Source organism: Scylla paramamosain, chromosome 19 (genome assembly GCF_035594125.1).
Source record: "Scylla paramamosain isolate STU-SP2022 chromosome 19, ASM3559412v1, whole genome shotgun sequence".
Lineage (NCBI taxonomy): Eukaryota > Metazoa > Arthropoda > Malacostraca > Decapoda > Portunidae > Scylla > Scylla paramamosain.
The window spans coordinates 15,314,313-15,330,179 of NC_087169.1; the positions used below are offsets into that span (position 1 = coordinate 15,314,313).

Below are 15,867 nucleotides of genomic sequence, written 5' to 3' on the forward strand. Positions count from 1 at the left end.
TTTCATTTCAAAAATACTTTATATTCACAACCAATCTTATAATCAGACCATATCTTAGCCACTATATGCTCATTAATGTATGAAGGGAGCATAAATATATATCTCCTACCAAAAAGTATAAACAATCTACCATAATTTTGAGTCCTTCAGCCAATATAGCTCAGCTCTCTGACTCGGAGGGACGTGGATGGAGCAAGTGCTCTCTTGTTGACACTTGTCCCTGCTCCTCTCAAGGAGGGCACAGGGAATTAGCGTTGCAGGTGTGCACTGGGGAAATTTACCAGGATCATGTGAAGTTGTAAAGGAAGAAACGTGAATGGTGGATACACATGAATTGAAGAGAGGAAGTAATACAATTTTCGTAAGTGCGAGTTGTTACTCAGCAGGCAGAGGTGGTGTACTTGTTATCTCGCCGCGGTCATCACCTCAAAGTAATGACTGTTGCTTGTGTATTATCTGCCATTGTTTGGTGTTGAACAGTATGACGGTAGCAATTGCTTATCTCCTGTCTGGATTAGTGTAGCTGTAATTGTGATACCTTAGTGGCAATACAAATCAAAGGGAATTATCTAAATGACCTTAGCTTACTAATTTCGAGACAGACGAATTTATTTGTGGGCGAAAATTTGATACTTTTTTTTCGAATTGTGATCAACATAATGAAAAGATCAAAATTGAAAATAAGCAACTAGATTATTTAAACCAAACCTAACCCTCCGATCAAAATGCTGATGTTATTTCAGTATTATCTAAATCACCCTGAGGCTAGTGTCACCACAGTGGCAGGATAGTGAGGGCCAGCCAGGGCGTGGTGGTCATCTTGGTCTGGCCAGTGATGAGTTAGTCATGCACACTGTGACGATCCTGTCAAGCATTTGGTCCTTAGCCACCCACTCCCAGGCTTTCAGTATTAGATATTACTTACCATTGTGAAATTCTGAAATGCACTAAATAGTAATGATACATTCATGTTACAAATCACATAATTCCAAAGAATATTTGTGAATAATGAATGTCCAGCTATGTATCACAACACAGACAAATCATATACTTTGCTCAAAATGCCCACTGACACACTGCTGGGTTGTGTGTGCAAAGGACCTCCACTGCTGGGTCACCCTGCAGGAGGATATTATGTTTTCTTCATAGCGCTGTCTGTATCACTGACAGGTGCCCATACAGTCTAATGCTGCAGGCCTCTAAAACACCCGATATCTCTGCTTCTGCTGAAAGAGTGTGTTTGGTTTCATCAAATTATTACAATGAAAAATTTACCAGTATTTGATTAGATGATTGTGCATTACTCTAGCCTTTAAATAATACAAGTCTGCAAGAGCCATTATATTAACATTGCATTGTTTTCCAGGTAATATGGTGAAGATAGAAGAACACACGTGTAAATGTGTCATCAGGCTGCCGTTTGATTTGATGTCCAATGTCAGCTACACTTGTGACGGTGCTGAGGGCTGAGAATGTGAAAGGGCAACCCAGACTTTATGTAAGGTTGGCTCCAGTGTGGAAGGATGGCAGATATGCCCACTATGGATGAGGCAGAAGCCCTCCCGATAGCCATGAGCCGGGAGGTGTTTGAAGACCCGGAGGATCCACGATGCTTTGTGCTGGTGGACGGGCAGGCGGTGGGTGTGGTGCCAGGTGACACCACCATGCAGGGACTCCTCACGGGACAGGAGGATGCCCTGGGTGGGGTAGGCACAGCAGGGAAAGGTGTGAGGGTAATGCAGTTTGGTGGTGAGAGGAACAGTAATGTGATGGAAGACAAAGACCTTGGAGGGATGTTAGGAATGAAGGAGGACAAAATGGATGTGACAGGAACAGTGGAAGTGGTGCATGTGGATTGTGACAAGACTCTGGAAGTTATGCATATTGATGCTGGAAAACAGGTGCAGGTGATCCACATTGAGGGTGGAGGCAAGCTTGACTTTATTGGTGGTGACCAAGGAGACAATGTCAAGGTTGTGGTTCCATCCAGCACTCCCTCCATCTCATTCAGAGCAAGCAAGGGGCCACTAGGGCAGCAGGACACCCAGGCCCCCATCAGAAGGGTCGTCACCACCACTCAGACTAGAAATCCCATTGCACCGACCCTTTGCTCCCTGAACCAGCCTGTGGCACAACCAATCATCGTGTCAACAGGGAAGAGCAGCCTTGCCCCCAGCCACACCTACTGCCGTCTGCCCCCTGTCACCTTCCCTCCTATCGAGAAGTCACAGAACATTACAGCACATGGGATTGGCTCTAATATTATTATCTCTGGTACCAAAGAGGTTCTTGGGGATGCAGAGGATACCCTTGATAATGCCATCATAATATCCTGGCCTACCATACCTCCAGAGGAGATTGAGAACACTGTAGGCACCCAGACAGAGCCCTGTGAGGATTCGGGATCTGGCCTCAATCTCTTCTTTTGTACCTTCCATTCCGATGGCAGTGTAGAGACCTACTGTGATTTCCCTGTGCACCACAACAAGGGTGTGTCCACGGAAGGCAGGGCTCAGTGTGCAGACAGGGGGAAGGTGGATAAGCATTACTTGAAGAAGGAGGAGGATAGCATTCTACTTACTGTGGAGGAGGAGGAGGAGGAAGAAGTAAATGAGGAGATGAGGCAAGCAAGAACAGGTAAATGTGAGTCTTGCTGTGTTTTGTTTTTGTTGTTTTTTCATTGTTTTTGTAGCTTGATATTATTTTGATGCTAGTGAGTTTTTTTTATATATGTATTATATCAATTGCTATTCACAATACAAGGTGCCATGCATCTCTAGATATTTTTAATTCTTTTCAATAGGAATGTAACCCAGTTCTTTGTTGTGTTCTTCAGTGTGCTGTACAATCACTTGATGTACAGGCACTGCTGGAGGAACCTAATTAATATTGCAGTTTGCCAGCAATAACTTTATCTCTATTCCTGAAGTGCATAATTCCAGGTCTTGTTAATTACAAAATTACTTAAGAACATGAAAAAATTGCATGTAAATAGTCATCTTATACTGACATTTGTTTACCTGTTACAGATCAGCGCTTCTCCCGTAGCGGCCGCATCCTGAAGGGCAAAGGGCCACTGTTCAGGGCCGAGGCAGGGCTCTGTGAGGAGGACATCAGGGGTGACCCAGACTTTGAGGTGCATGAGGAGGAGGAAGAGGCAGGGGAGACTGTACCTCAGAGCCACTCCCACAGGAGAAAGAGGGGTAGGAAGCGGAAGAAGCGACCTCCGTCCCCCGACAACTTTGAGGAGGACCTGCAGCAGGCCACAGAGAAGACAGAGAAGGAAGAGCTAGAGGCAAAGCAGGAGCCAGCAGTGAAGGAGGATGCTGAGGGAGAGAGTGAAGTGGCCCTTGAGATCCTTCGGAAGAAAGGGTACGGGCTAAGGACCAAGCGGCGCCTCAAGAAGCTGACGGACATGCACTACCTTCAGGAGCAGATGGTGAGGAGGCAGCCCGACCACAGCCGGCTGTTCCCGTGCCGTGTGTGTGACCGCTCCTTCCCCACCTTCTTTCGGTTGCAGCGGCACGCCAAAGAGGAGCACGACCTCACAAACTTCTCCTTCCCGTGTGACGTGTGTGGGATGGCATTCACTCGACCCCACAATCTGGAGCGGCACAAGGACACCAAGCATGCCGCCGGACAGAAACGCTTTCCCTGTGAACACTGCGGCCGACGCTTTGCTCGCCAGGACGTGTTATCAGTGCACGTGTCTATGGTGCACTTGCGGCGAGCCGGTGGCCAGAAGGGTGCGGTGCCTCATGCCGGGGCACACCACTGCACAGGCTGTGATAACTTCTTCTCCCGGGAGCAGCGGCTACGTGAACACCGCAAAGGTGACTTCTCGTGTGGGGAGTGCGGCATCACCTTTGAGTGCCGCACAGCCCTCCGCCTCCACCTCTACAAGAGTCACCCCACCACCTGCAGTGAATGTGGCAAAGTGTGCAACAGCAAGCAGCAGATGTACTTCCATCGTCAGACACACGCTCCCAAGTTTGTGTGTAAGTTCTGTGACAAAGGCTTCATGTGGAGATCCCAGTATGCAGTGCACTTGGCTACACACACGGGTGACCGGCCAGTGCCCTGTGACGTGTGTGGCAAGTCCTTCGCACACAAAGTGGCCGTCAGCAAGCACAAGTGGCAGGAACATAATGAGAACAATAAGAAATTCAAGTGTGAGCAGTGCGGCAAGTGTTTTGTATATCGGGGAAAGTTGGCATCCCACATGCGCAGCCACACCGGCGAGAAGCCCTTCACATGCCAGGCCTGCAGCTCAACCTTCTCGCAGCGCTCAAACCTCAATGCCCACATCAAGAGTGTGCATGGCGTGGTGGTCAAGTCGGTCAACAGTGATGGCACGACACACACTGAGCTAGTCAAGTACAAGCGTCCCAAGAAGGCACCTCCTACACCCTCTGTGCCGCAGGCTACCGATCCCACCACTGAGGTTGGGGCCACTGGCATTCCTCAGGAGGTGGAGCTGCCCCCACCACCCTCTCAGCCACCTCATATAGACATACAGGATCAGGTGCACATGTCTGAGTCTTCGTTAGAGACTGAGGCAGCTGTGTATCAGATTGTGTATGCTTATCCTCAGTGAGAAACACCTATGGTTTACCTGTCTCTCTCTCCCTCAATGGTACCTCTAACTGCATCTCCCCTAACTGTTTGCATATGTGTTTCTGTTGGCTCCCACCTCACATCATCTCCATTAGTGATTCATCTCATCACACTCGACACATTTATTTCAGGTGTAATGTGTTGCATCTCCAAAAACAGTAGCCAAAGATTTGTCCTCAAGGTTTATGGTGGACTGAGTGGTGTCCCATGGCTGTAGTGAAGTGGAAGTGACAGGTTGCTGCGTGTAAGGCAAGACTGCACAGTAATCTGGCTTCCTTACTAAGCGGCTGTCTTTTCTTGTTTGTCAGTTTTTAACACTACCAGAGCCAGTATGTGTGGTGCCTGAGTTTTATCCTATGTACATGTTTATTATCCATTATATATATGTGATAATTTTTCTGAGAATAATTTAGTGTTTAGATTTATTTGTGATGCATGGCCCTCACGTGAAGCAGTAACTTTTGTTGTCATTATGATAAGTTCTCATGATTTCCATTGTATTTCAAAATTATAGTGGTGCTTCAGTTTAATTATTTGCATATATTTGGCAGTGATTCAAACTCTTCCTGTTTTGAGTTTTTTGTTTATTTTTTCTTATTTTCACACTTACCATCTGTAAATTTTATGCCAGAATCACTCAGCTTCTTATGTTGTGACATTAAGTTCAAAGCTCAAGTACCTTTTATAAGTTGAAATGTAAGTTTTTGTATGTTACTTTAATTTAAAGTTTTTGTCCTTTATATGTGTATTATGCAGTGGGTAAGTGAAGGGAGTGTGAAGATGGGTATGATGAAAAGTGCCATTACAAATTCATCAGCAGTGTGACAAGGAAATCTGGCTGGTGAAGGCCTGTGCCATCCAAGGGTGAGTGTGTGCTTGAAGTTCAATGGACTCCACCAGTGTGTGGAGGCATTGGAGTGTTGTAATTGTTGTGCTGATTGATATTGATTTTTATAATGAATCATCTTCAGGTTACGTATGAAGTGCTACAATGTTTGTAGTTGATTGTTTATACCAGGACAGGGTTGTGTAAGACTGTCATCAGGATGGCCTGCAAGTGTGTGTGTGTCTAGATTTACCTTCCAGTGCTGAGGCAGCCTGGTCTGGGATGAGCACTCTGGAGGCAGGGAGGATGCTGTAGACTATTTCATGAGGAAACCATAGGTGCATTTTGTAGTGACATGGAGAATGTATTCTTAGATATTGTCAAGCTCCATCCCTGAACTCTCTGGTGAAGACATTAGTCCACAGAGGGGAGCATTATATAATTTAGGTGTGTGTGTGTGTGTGTGTGTGTTTAGAGAGAGTTGAAAGTATTTAATCATATGTACTCCACGTCAATACAAAAGATGCCTAATGTGCCGAAGTATTCATAATAGTATATATATGTTGATAATATTTTTATATGTAAATGTAAATAAAATTGTAAAAAAAGTCAAAATATAGTGAGTTCAGTACATACAATAGAATATTTTTATGTAAGCTTATTAGGGCAGAAGTACATAATACTGTCTCTTCTCCGTCAGGGGCCAAGGGGGTGAGTGTGGTGTGAATTAGTGTGAATGGGAAGTTGTGCCATGTGTTTGTGAGGAAAATGGGATTGATAGATGCATGTATGTATGTAAGCTTATTACTTAAATGTAGCAAGCACAGTATTTGCTCAAGTGCTGAGAAGAGCTGTAGCATCATGCGAGAAATCTTTGGAGGTGGTAAAGGAAATGTAAGAAAGAATAACAATGGCACTGAAGTGTACAGTAAAAATGACTGAGGACTTCAAGGTGGGGGTGAGGATTGCATCAAGGACTGACTGGGCCCTCTCTTGTTTGCAATAATGATGGCTAGACTGATAGATAAGACTAGACAGTGGTCTCAGTGCATAGTGAAGCTTGCAGATGAATGTGTTTTGTGGTGAGATGTGAGAAGAAGAAGTAGAGCTGGAGTGGTGTCCATAAGCACTGAAGAAAAGAGGAATGAAAAGTAAGCAAAAGTAGGACAGTATTTGTGTGTAAATGAGAGATGTGGGAATATTGTGAGGCTGTAAGGTGTAGAGTTAAGATGGTGAGGGTTGATGAATCTCAATAATTAGGGATAACTGTACAGAGGAATTGGAGTAGAGCAATGAAAGTATAGCCCAGATGGAGGGGGTGAAGAGTGACAGATTTCTGGGAGGGGGGAATGTTAAGAAGACAGTAATGTGGTCAGTTGTGTTATATGGTATGAGGATAGTACCAAGGGTGAAAAGACAGGAAGATGAGTTGGGGGTAGCAGAATGAGGTCGTTTTTCATGAAGCGATGAAGCTTAAAAAAAAAAAAAAAAAGAGCTTATTATACAGACAACACAGGTATGCCACTTTCTATTTTCGAATGAAATTAGATTAAACTGTATTGGTCAGGTTATGTAGAGAGGAGAAACGGGTTGTATGTGAGGAGAAGGATACTGGAGATGACACCGCTAGTCAGGAGGAAGAGAGCAAAAACAAAGAGGATTTTGAATACAATGAAGGAAGACATGCAAATGATGGGTGTAGGTGAAAGAATGCAGAAGACAACAATGGAGAAAGGTGATCTACTGGGGGCAACTTCAAACAGGAGCCGTCCAAAGAATGTATATTCTATTTAAAATCACGCACAGGTTATCCTGTTATCAGCATATCCTCTGATCCCTCCATGGCTTACTTAAACAATATATTGATTATGGAGAGGAACAATTTGAATCAATGCAAAGTCTCCATCATCAATTATGTCTACAAGTAGGACATACACAACACAATAGGGGAAATGGAAGAGGATATGCAAGCTGTGAACTATGTCAAGAGAGAACTGAAGACTTGAACCATTGATCTACAAGCCATTATGAAGATACACAGAAAGGAACATTATCAGAAATGAAAAATGAATAAAAAAGGAAAATACAAGCAAAGAAAGCAAACGAAAATAATAATAATAATAGGCAAGTAAAAACGAATTTATAAAGGCCTAAATCACATTTTCATCCCCATCAACATCTCTATCAGGAAGTACCGTTACAAAGGCGGGCCCATATGACGCAGCTCTCTCGGCCACGTGCGAGGCTTTTGTTTACGGACGGTGAGTTGTAGCGTGGTGGTCAGTGAATAGGCCAGGTGGACGTTAATATACCACTGTGCAACATTATTTCATGAACATCAAGTAACGGGCTTGCCATAAAAAGAAGTCTTGGCGACAAATACTGCAGGAGTTAGTGGAGGGACTGCAGAGAAGTGAGGAAATCTGGGAGGGAAGAGAGGGAAGGATTGCAACGCCATTCCAGCGTTTCCTTTCCACTCAGGAAAGGATTTTGTGCTGCTGGTGAGTAGAAGATAGCCATTAGACCATATTCTGAAACGCTTCTTCACCGCACCTCGACTTTTAAAAGCCTCTAGTTGAAGTTACATTTTTTTTTTTTTTTTTTTAAATTTAGAATGCGGTTATAGTGACAGTTAAGAAATTTCTATATTGTTAACGGAAGAAAGCACTTGAGAACCCAGCTTATCATGGTGAGAGAGCAAGGCGTTTCTGAATACAGGCCGCAGTATCACTTATGGGTATTATGTAACCTAACTCTAATAATTTCCAGACACTGTTTATATTTGAGCGAAGTATGATGCCTCTTCAAATCGTGATCTACACAATGAAGGGGTCAACAGTTAATAAAGTGAACGAATCTAAATGTAACCGAAACTAATCTAACTTAGCACTCAGACGAAGAGACTGATGTATTTAAATATCATCCCCACTCCTCGTAGAATATTTTATCTTTTAATAAGGTTTTAAGATTGCAAATGTAAATAATGGATGCAGGAACTCATGCATGGAGTTTTATAAATAACACAATGCAGGGAGGGTTAATTTACTCTCTCTCTCTCTCTCTCTCTCTCTCTCTCTCTCTCTCTCTCTCTCTCTCTCTCTCTCTCTCTCTCTCTCTCTCTCTCTCTCTCTCTCTCAGTGCCTAGTGGAATCACAGTATGTCACTCATTAAAACTTTCCGCCTTGGAAGTTTCCGTTTTAAACAAATGACTACATTTTTTAGGGAGTTTATTTATTTCAAGTTTCTTCAATAAATGAGGAAATTCCAGACGTGATAGGAACAGTTCTTTGGAATTTAATGACTGCCCTTGATGATGTGGTGAGGGAAGGGAGGAGAGGGGGGAGAGGGAGAGGGAGAAAGAGAGGCTGGGAGAAAATTTTAATGTGCCATCTTAATTATGTGTATGAATGAATTTTTAAATGCCCTCGTTAATCACGTGATGTATTTACTTTCCTCTTTAGTGCTCCTTCATTTTATTTTACATGTATGTGTTACTCTTTTTTGTTTCTTTACTTTTTTTTTTTTTTCCTTTCAGTGTTGGACGTATCGTTAGTGTTGCATTGATGCCAGTGGTGTGGAAATGTGTGTATAGTTATATTTCATGGTAGATGGCCACACACATGTAATATTTTGAAGCGGTGTGTGTGTGTGTGTGTGTGTGTGTGTGTGTGTGTGTGTGTGTGTGTGTGTGTGTGTGTGTGTGTGTATACTTTTTCCTCTGATTCTGTTGCTGCTGCTTGATACTGGTGCTACTGCTTTTATTTCCTTCTCCTCCTCCTCGTTGTTGTTGTTGTTGTTGTTGTTGTTGTTGTTGTTGTTGTTGTTGTTGTTGTTGTTGTTACTTTTGTTGTTCTATCCTATCCTATCTTATCTTGACGAGTTTGGTTGTCCTTTGAGTTTTTCTGATGCATTTTTTTTTCTCTCCGATGCAGGTTCTTTTTTCTCTGGTGCTGGTTCTTCTCCCTCTAATGCTGGTTCTTCTTCCTCTGATGCTGGTTCTTCCTCTGATGCTGGTGTTGCTTCTTCCTCTTCTTGTGATGCTGGTATTACTTCTTCCTCTTATTCTAGTTCTTCTTCCTCTGATGCTGGTGACAATCTGTGTAAAGCAGTTTGAGAGTGAAATAGTGAAAATAATATGTAATTCTTAGCAAGTCAATTGTAATTAGGATTATTAGATGGTGTTTGGATGGGAAATGTATTACTGGTATTACGGTACGAGCCAAGGTTAGGAGTGACCTGAAATATTCTCATTTAATCTGGCAAAGTTAGACATTTTGGAGGGCGTCAGAGGCTCTCATAGAAAATGGATGATAAGAGGATGCCAAGTTATGGGTGACTGAAGTCTTGTTATGTAACTTTGCCTGCAAAAAACGGAGAGAAGAAAAGAAGCAATGGAAATTCGTGCATGAAAGGATGGACTTGTTTAATTTTATCTCCACCACTCCCACTACCACCACAGTGGCTGTCACGACCACCACCACCACCACCACCACCACTTTAATATTAATGTAATCGGTACCATCACCAGTGTTACTACTACTACTACTACTATTACTACTACTACTACTACTACTACTACGTCTCTCTCTCTCTCCTCTCTCTCTCTCTCTCTCTCTCTCTCTCTCTCTCTCTCTCTCTCTCTCTCTCTCTCTCTCTCTCTCTCTCTCTCTCTCTCTCTCTCTCTCTCTCTCTCTCTCTCTCTCCAGTGCCGTGTGAGACATTCTACCAATAGTTAATCAACAGATAAAAGAAAAAAGAACTTGATTGCATGAAATAATATAATAAACAAAAGAACATTGGAAAAAAGGATGCAGCAGAAGAGCGTCTGCTGACCACTGAACGCTCCACCCTCAGCCATCGTCACCACATTTTATGACTGTTCCATTCGTTTGATATTAATCTTCGCCAGCTTTTAATCCTTTAACTGCTTGATAATTTCACCTTTCATCATCATTAGCTTTTAAACGCTTATTTTTTTTTTTTGTTAGTATTAAATCCACTTAAATATTTACGTAGTGGAAGAAAGAAAAAAAAATTAACCATATTCACTCTTCTGTCTTCCCCGTCACCAAGCAAACAATTCATTTCTCCATAAGATAACAAATTTGACGGTTTCTTCATAGTAATCATTGGGATTTCATTAAATTTTCCTTGCATCTTGAAATTTCCGAAAAAAAAAAACAATCAAATTTGAAAGTTACCATCACGCCCATAACAATAAAAGGGTTAAGGTATACGTGTTTTGTAGTAACCTTTTTAGCTTTTATTGTCACCACCACCACCACCACCACCACCACCACCACGGGAATCCGGTTTCAGTCCCACCTCATTCCAGTTGGTGGTTGAGAGGGGGAACGCTGTGAGTGGGAATGGGAATATGACGCCGGGAATCACAGTGGTATGGGAATAGCCTCCTCACCTTCATCATTGGCTCAGGTGTATTGTGGTGATCACGGAGAGAGGGAGAGGGAAAGGGAGAGAGAGAGAGAGAGGGAGAGGGAGAGAGAGGAAGATGACAATGGGAACGAAAGGAGGGGAAGGGAAAAGAGGAGAATATTGGAGAGAGAAGAAGAGATGGTTTTTGGTAGAGAGAGAGAGAGAGAGAGAGAGAGAGAGAGAGAGAGAGAGAGAGAGAGAGAGAGAGAGAGAGAGAGATTGGGTGATGCGATGCGAGTTCGGTGTAATAAATTTAAACTCTTCCTCTTAATCTCCTCCTCCTCCTCCTCCTCCTCTTCCTCCTCCTCCTCCTCCTCCTCCTCCTCCTCCTCCTCCGTGATCCCTTCTCAGCTCCACTATTTTCATTATTCATGGTTTGCGTGTTAATATTTATAGTGTTTAATTTTCTAGTATTATTTTCGGAATTATCAACAAATACCACGTAGTGAACATAAAATTCTATAAGTTTCTCTCTCTCTCTCTCTCTCTCTCTCTCTCTCTCTCTCTCTCTCTCTCTCTCTCTCTCTCTCTCTCTCTCTCTCTCTCGTTTTTCTCGTCATTATTGTATTTTTTTTTATCATTAATCGCTTTATCTCCTTTAATTCTTCACTTTCTTCACTATCTATTGATTCTATTCTTCCCTCTTTTATCTGCCCTTCCTCCTATCTCTTCCTCATAATTCTCTTCTCCCTCCTTGCCTTCCTGTCTCCCTATCTCTTTCTCATCTTCTTTTCTAACCTCCAGTTCTTCCCCTCTCTCTTCTCTTCTTTCTTTTTATCTCCTCCCCTCCTTTCCTTCTTCCGCACTTTCTTTTTCCTTATATTTTCTTTCATCCTTTCGTGTCTTATTTTTCTTCCTCTTCCTCTTTGTACTTTTCCTTATTCCTCCTGTTTTCCTTATCCCTTGCTCTCTCCCTCTTCTTCACAATTCTTTTTACTCTCTCTCTCTCTCTCTCTCTCTCTCTCTCTCTCTCTCTCTCTCTCTCTCTCTCTCTCTCTCTCTCTCTCTCTCTTCTCTATTTCATGTCTCGTTCTCCTTCCCTTCCTTCCTCCCTCCTTCCATCTCTCCTTTCCTTCACCCCTCCATCATTTGTAAAGGAAGATTCCATATAAGGAAAGCATCACAGGTCATGCAATGTGTGTGTGTGTGTGTGTGTGTGTGTGTGTGTGTGTGTGTGTGTGTGTGTGTGTGTGTGTGTGTGTGTGTGTGTGTGTGTGTGTGTGTGTTAATGTATATCAGATGACCCACTCAGTCACCGCTTTGGTTGTATGTATGTAGGTAGCTTACAGCCCTGAGAGAGAGAGAGAGAGAGAGAGAGAGAGAGAGAGAGAGAGAGAGAGAGAGAGAGAGAGAGAGAGAGAGAGAGAGAGAGAGAGAGAGAGAGAAGAATTACTTGCGAAATATTGGTTTGAATATTCGAACACACACACACACATACACACACACACACACACACACACACACACACACACACACACACACACACACACACACACACACACACACACACACACACACACACACACACACACACACACACACACACACACAACAAATAATAGTGAATAGGAAGGGAAGAAGGAAGTGTAAAAAAATAATGAAACGTATGAGAAGGAAGAAGGAATGAAGGAATGACAGTAAAGTGAGGAAAGAGAAGGAAAGAATGAAGGAGACAAACAGAAAGAAAAAAATGAAATAAGGATAGTAAAGAGAGAGAGAGAGAGAGAGAGAGAGAGAGAGAGAGAGAGAGAGAGAGAGAGAGAGAGAGAGAGAGAGAGAGAGAGAGAGAGAGAGAGCAAGCAAGCAAGGAAGCAAGCAAAGGAAGGTGAAGGAAAGAAATATAAACAGGAATAAAAAAAAACAAAAATATGAAAAAGCGAACGAATGAAATGAAGGAAGAACAATAACGACAAGAAATATAAACAGGAAGATAAACACACAGAAAACGAAGAAATTAAACAAAACCAATAATAATAACCAGAAAAATAAATAAAAACGGAAATGAGAGGCAAAGGGAACGAACGAAGGAAGAGAGAAAAGAGAGAAAGAGAGAGAGAGAGAGAAGAAGAATAAATAAATAAATAAATAGGACCTCATTAAACTGACTCCAACGTAAATAAATAAATCTTGCGCAACTCGATCGAAATCCAATATGTTTGTATATTTATATCAGCATTTGGCGAACAGACGTCTTGCTATTTGTTGTATACCGCGCCAGAGGGTAACAAGTTGACCTATTTAGCATTTAGAGGCGCAGGAGGGAGAGGCAGAGGGAGGGGGACTGAGAGAGAGAGAGAGACGGGGAGAGTGGGAGGGAGATGCTGGGTAAGTAAATGGGGGAAGGAAGGAAAGAGATAGAGGGAGGGGAAAGGAGACATGGTAAAAGAGTGGATAGAGGAATGAAATATAAAGAAGGGAGGAAGAGGAAGAGAGGAGGAATAAGGGAAGAGGAGAAAGAAAAAAAGACATAATACCGAGAAAGTGGATGGTGAAATGAATAAAAGAGTAAGGGGAAGATATATATTGATAAACTGGATGGGGGAATGAGGAATAAAGAAAAAAAAGAGGAGGAAGAGGAAGAGATATATGCTGAGAAAGTGGAAAGAGAAATGAAGTAGATATAAATGACGATAAAGAAGTGAATGGAGAGAAAACAAATATATATCCTGGGAAAGTAAATGGAGGAATAAGCAATAAGGGAATGAAAGGAGGAGCTGCACGAAGGAGTAAGAAGAATGAGAAGGAAAGATGGAGAGAAGGATAGAGAAGATAAAGGAGGAAAGGGAAGAAGAGAAAGAGTTGATTTTTAAAGGGACGGAAAGAGATGTGAACGAATAAGAAGTGGAGGAGAAAGGAAGGAAAGGAAACAAGGAATGAATTAAGAAAGAAAAGGAGGCAGAGAGAAGGAGAGGAAGAATAGAAAAAAAAATAGAAAGGAAACTGGATGAAGAGGAAATAATAGCAATGTAAAAAAAAAAAAAATAAGTTAAAACAAACAAACAAACAAACAAAAATTGGAGTACACAGGAAAGGGAAAAGGAAAATAACACAAAAAATATTGAAAAAAGGAAACGGAAAATGCAAAATAAGAATAAGGAAATGTAGAAAGAAAATTTAACAAGGAGGAAAAAAAAAAAAGAAAAGAGGAAGGGATGTTTAGGAGCAGGATAGGAGATGAGGGAAACAAAAAAAGGAAGCGTGGGAGTTAGAGGGGAAAGGGAGGAAGGGGAAATGGCTGTCTATCTTATGGGAAAGTTAAGGGGAAACTTGGGAGGGACTTCTGATGAGGGAAAACCACGTGTTCTTCTGGTTACTTTGCTTATTTCCCCTTCGTGTCCCTTTACTGTGCTAGACTTGTGGTGAATGTGTGGCTCTCTCTCTCTCTCTCTCTCTCTCTCTCTCTCTCTCTCTCTCTCTCTCTCTCTCTCTCTCTCTCTCTCTCTCTCCAGCGTGATATATGTTGTGTAGCTTATTGCTCGTGTGTGTGTGTGTGTGTGTGTGTGTGTGTGTGTGTGTGTGTGTGTGTGTGTGTGTGTGTGTGTGTGTGTGTGTATCATATTGTATGTATGAGATCGTATATTGTTTTTTGTCTTGTATATATTCACCAAAACACACACTTAGAGAGAGAGAGAGAGAGAGAGAGAGAGAGAGAGAGAGAGAGAGAGAGAGAGAGAGAGAGAGAGAGAGAGAAAGTCATTCCCACCCAATTATAACTTTTTCAATTTGCATCGTCGCCTACCCCAGTGTTTCAAGGCCGCGTGGGGAGGTTAGGCCGCTGGGATCTTGAGCGAAGTGGAAGTAAGAAGGAACGAAAATATGCCAGTTTGTACAAGGTTATATGCATTGCCTCTCTCTCTCTCTCTCTCTCTCTCGTCCTTATCTATGTATTAGCTTTGCATTATTATTCTGTCTCCTCCTCCTCCTCCTCCTCCTCCTCCTCCTCCTCCTCCTCCTCCTCCTCCTCCTCTCTCGCCAACCTAATCTTGCTTATATATTTTTTTGCGAGTGTAATTTACGCGAAGGAAAACGGGCACGCTAATTTTAACTCCATTATGGCGGTAATTCGCGAAATATAGAATACTTTTCTGAGCTGAACCAGACGATGCTCTCAGGTGCTGCGGGGGAGAGAGGGAGAGGGAGAGGGAGAGAGGGAGAGGGAGAGGAATTGACCGGATAATCTAAATCCACTTCTACTTTTTACCAGGTAAGGTTAAAGAAGATGCGAGAGAGAGAGAGAGAGAGAGAGAGAGAGAGAGAGAGAGAGAGAGAGAGAGAGAGAGAGAGAGAGAGAGAGAGAGAGAGAGAGAGAGAGAAAACTGAATTGAAACTTACAAAAGAAAAAAAATGTAAGTTATTCATTCTAACATTTATGAAGAGGAGGAGGAGAAGGAGGAGGAAGAGGAGGAGGAGGAGGAGGAGGAGGAAGTCGAGGGCAAGGATGAAGAGGAGGAGAAGAACGAAGCCGAGTGGAAGAAGAAGAAGAAAAAGAGGAAGAGGAAGAAGAGGAGGAGGAGGAAGAGGAGGAGGAGAAGGAGGAGGAGGAGTAGGAGGAGGAGGAGGAGGAGGAGGAGGAGGAGGAGGAGGAGGTGGAAGTGGAAGGAAGGAAAAAGAGTAAGGCGAGGAAGAGAAGCAAGAAAAGAGACGTAGACGAGGAGGAGGAGGAGGAGGAGGAGGAGGAGGAGGAGGAGGAGGTTAAGTGGGCAGGTTGGACAGCTAGACTCATGAATTACTAAAGAAAACGCCACTTAGGAGGAAGAATGAGAGAGAGAGAGAGAGAGAGAGAGAGAGAGAGAGAGAGAGAGAGAGAGAGAGAGAGAGAGAGAGAGGCTGGAGATATTCGATAGGTGAAAGTAATAAGCAGATGGAGGAAAAATGAAAGAAAGAGAAAAAAAAATGAGGTGATAGAGAAGGAAAAGAAAGAAAAGAGAGAGAGAGAGAGAGAGAGAGAGAGAGAGAGAGAGAGAGAGAGAGAGAGAGAGAGAGAGAGA

At 42.8% G+C, this 15,867-nt stretch overlaps 1 protein-coding gene and 1 long non-coding RNA gene across 4 annotated transcripts in view; both read left to right on the plus strand.

Annotated features, from left to right (window-relative positions):
- Window positions 1–156: 156 nt before the first annotated feature.
- On the plus strand, window positions 157–6,058 carry LOC135109728 (zinc finger protein 892-like). Of its 3 annotated transcripts, none has more exons than XM_064021300.1 (3): window positions 157–361; window positions 1,367–2,643; window positions 3,030–6,058. In XM_064021300.1, exons 2-3 carry the CDS (start codon window positions 1,524–1,526, stop codon window positions 4,595–4,597), a joined length of 2,688 nt encoding a protein of 895 aa, XP_063877370.1. In that variant the 5' UTR covers window positions 157–361; window positions 1,367–1,523; the 3' UTR covers window positions 4,598–6,058. The 3 variants fall into 3 exon arrangements, with proteins under 3 accessions (XP_063877370.1, XP_063877372.1, XP_063877371.1); XM_064021302.1 differs by having other exon boundaries at window positions 1,367–2,637; XM_064021301.1 differs by having other exon boundaries at window positions 165–260.
- Window positions 6,059–7,692: 1,634 nt separating this feature from the next.
- LOC135110066 (uncharacterized) overlaps window positions 7,693–15,867 on the plus strand; it is a 105,983-nt gene continuing 97,808 nt past the window's right edge. Inside the window, exon 1 of the long non-coding RNA XR_010273072.1 lies at window positions 7,693–7,944. This is a non-coding gene — a long non-coding RNA (uncharacterized LOC135110066). The remainder of the gene's footprint in view (window positions 7,945–15,867) is intronic.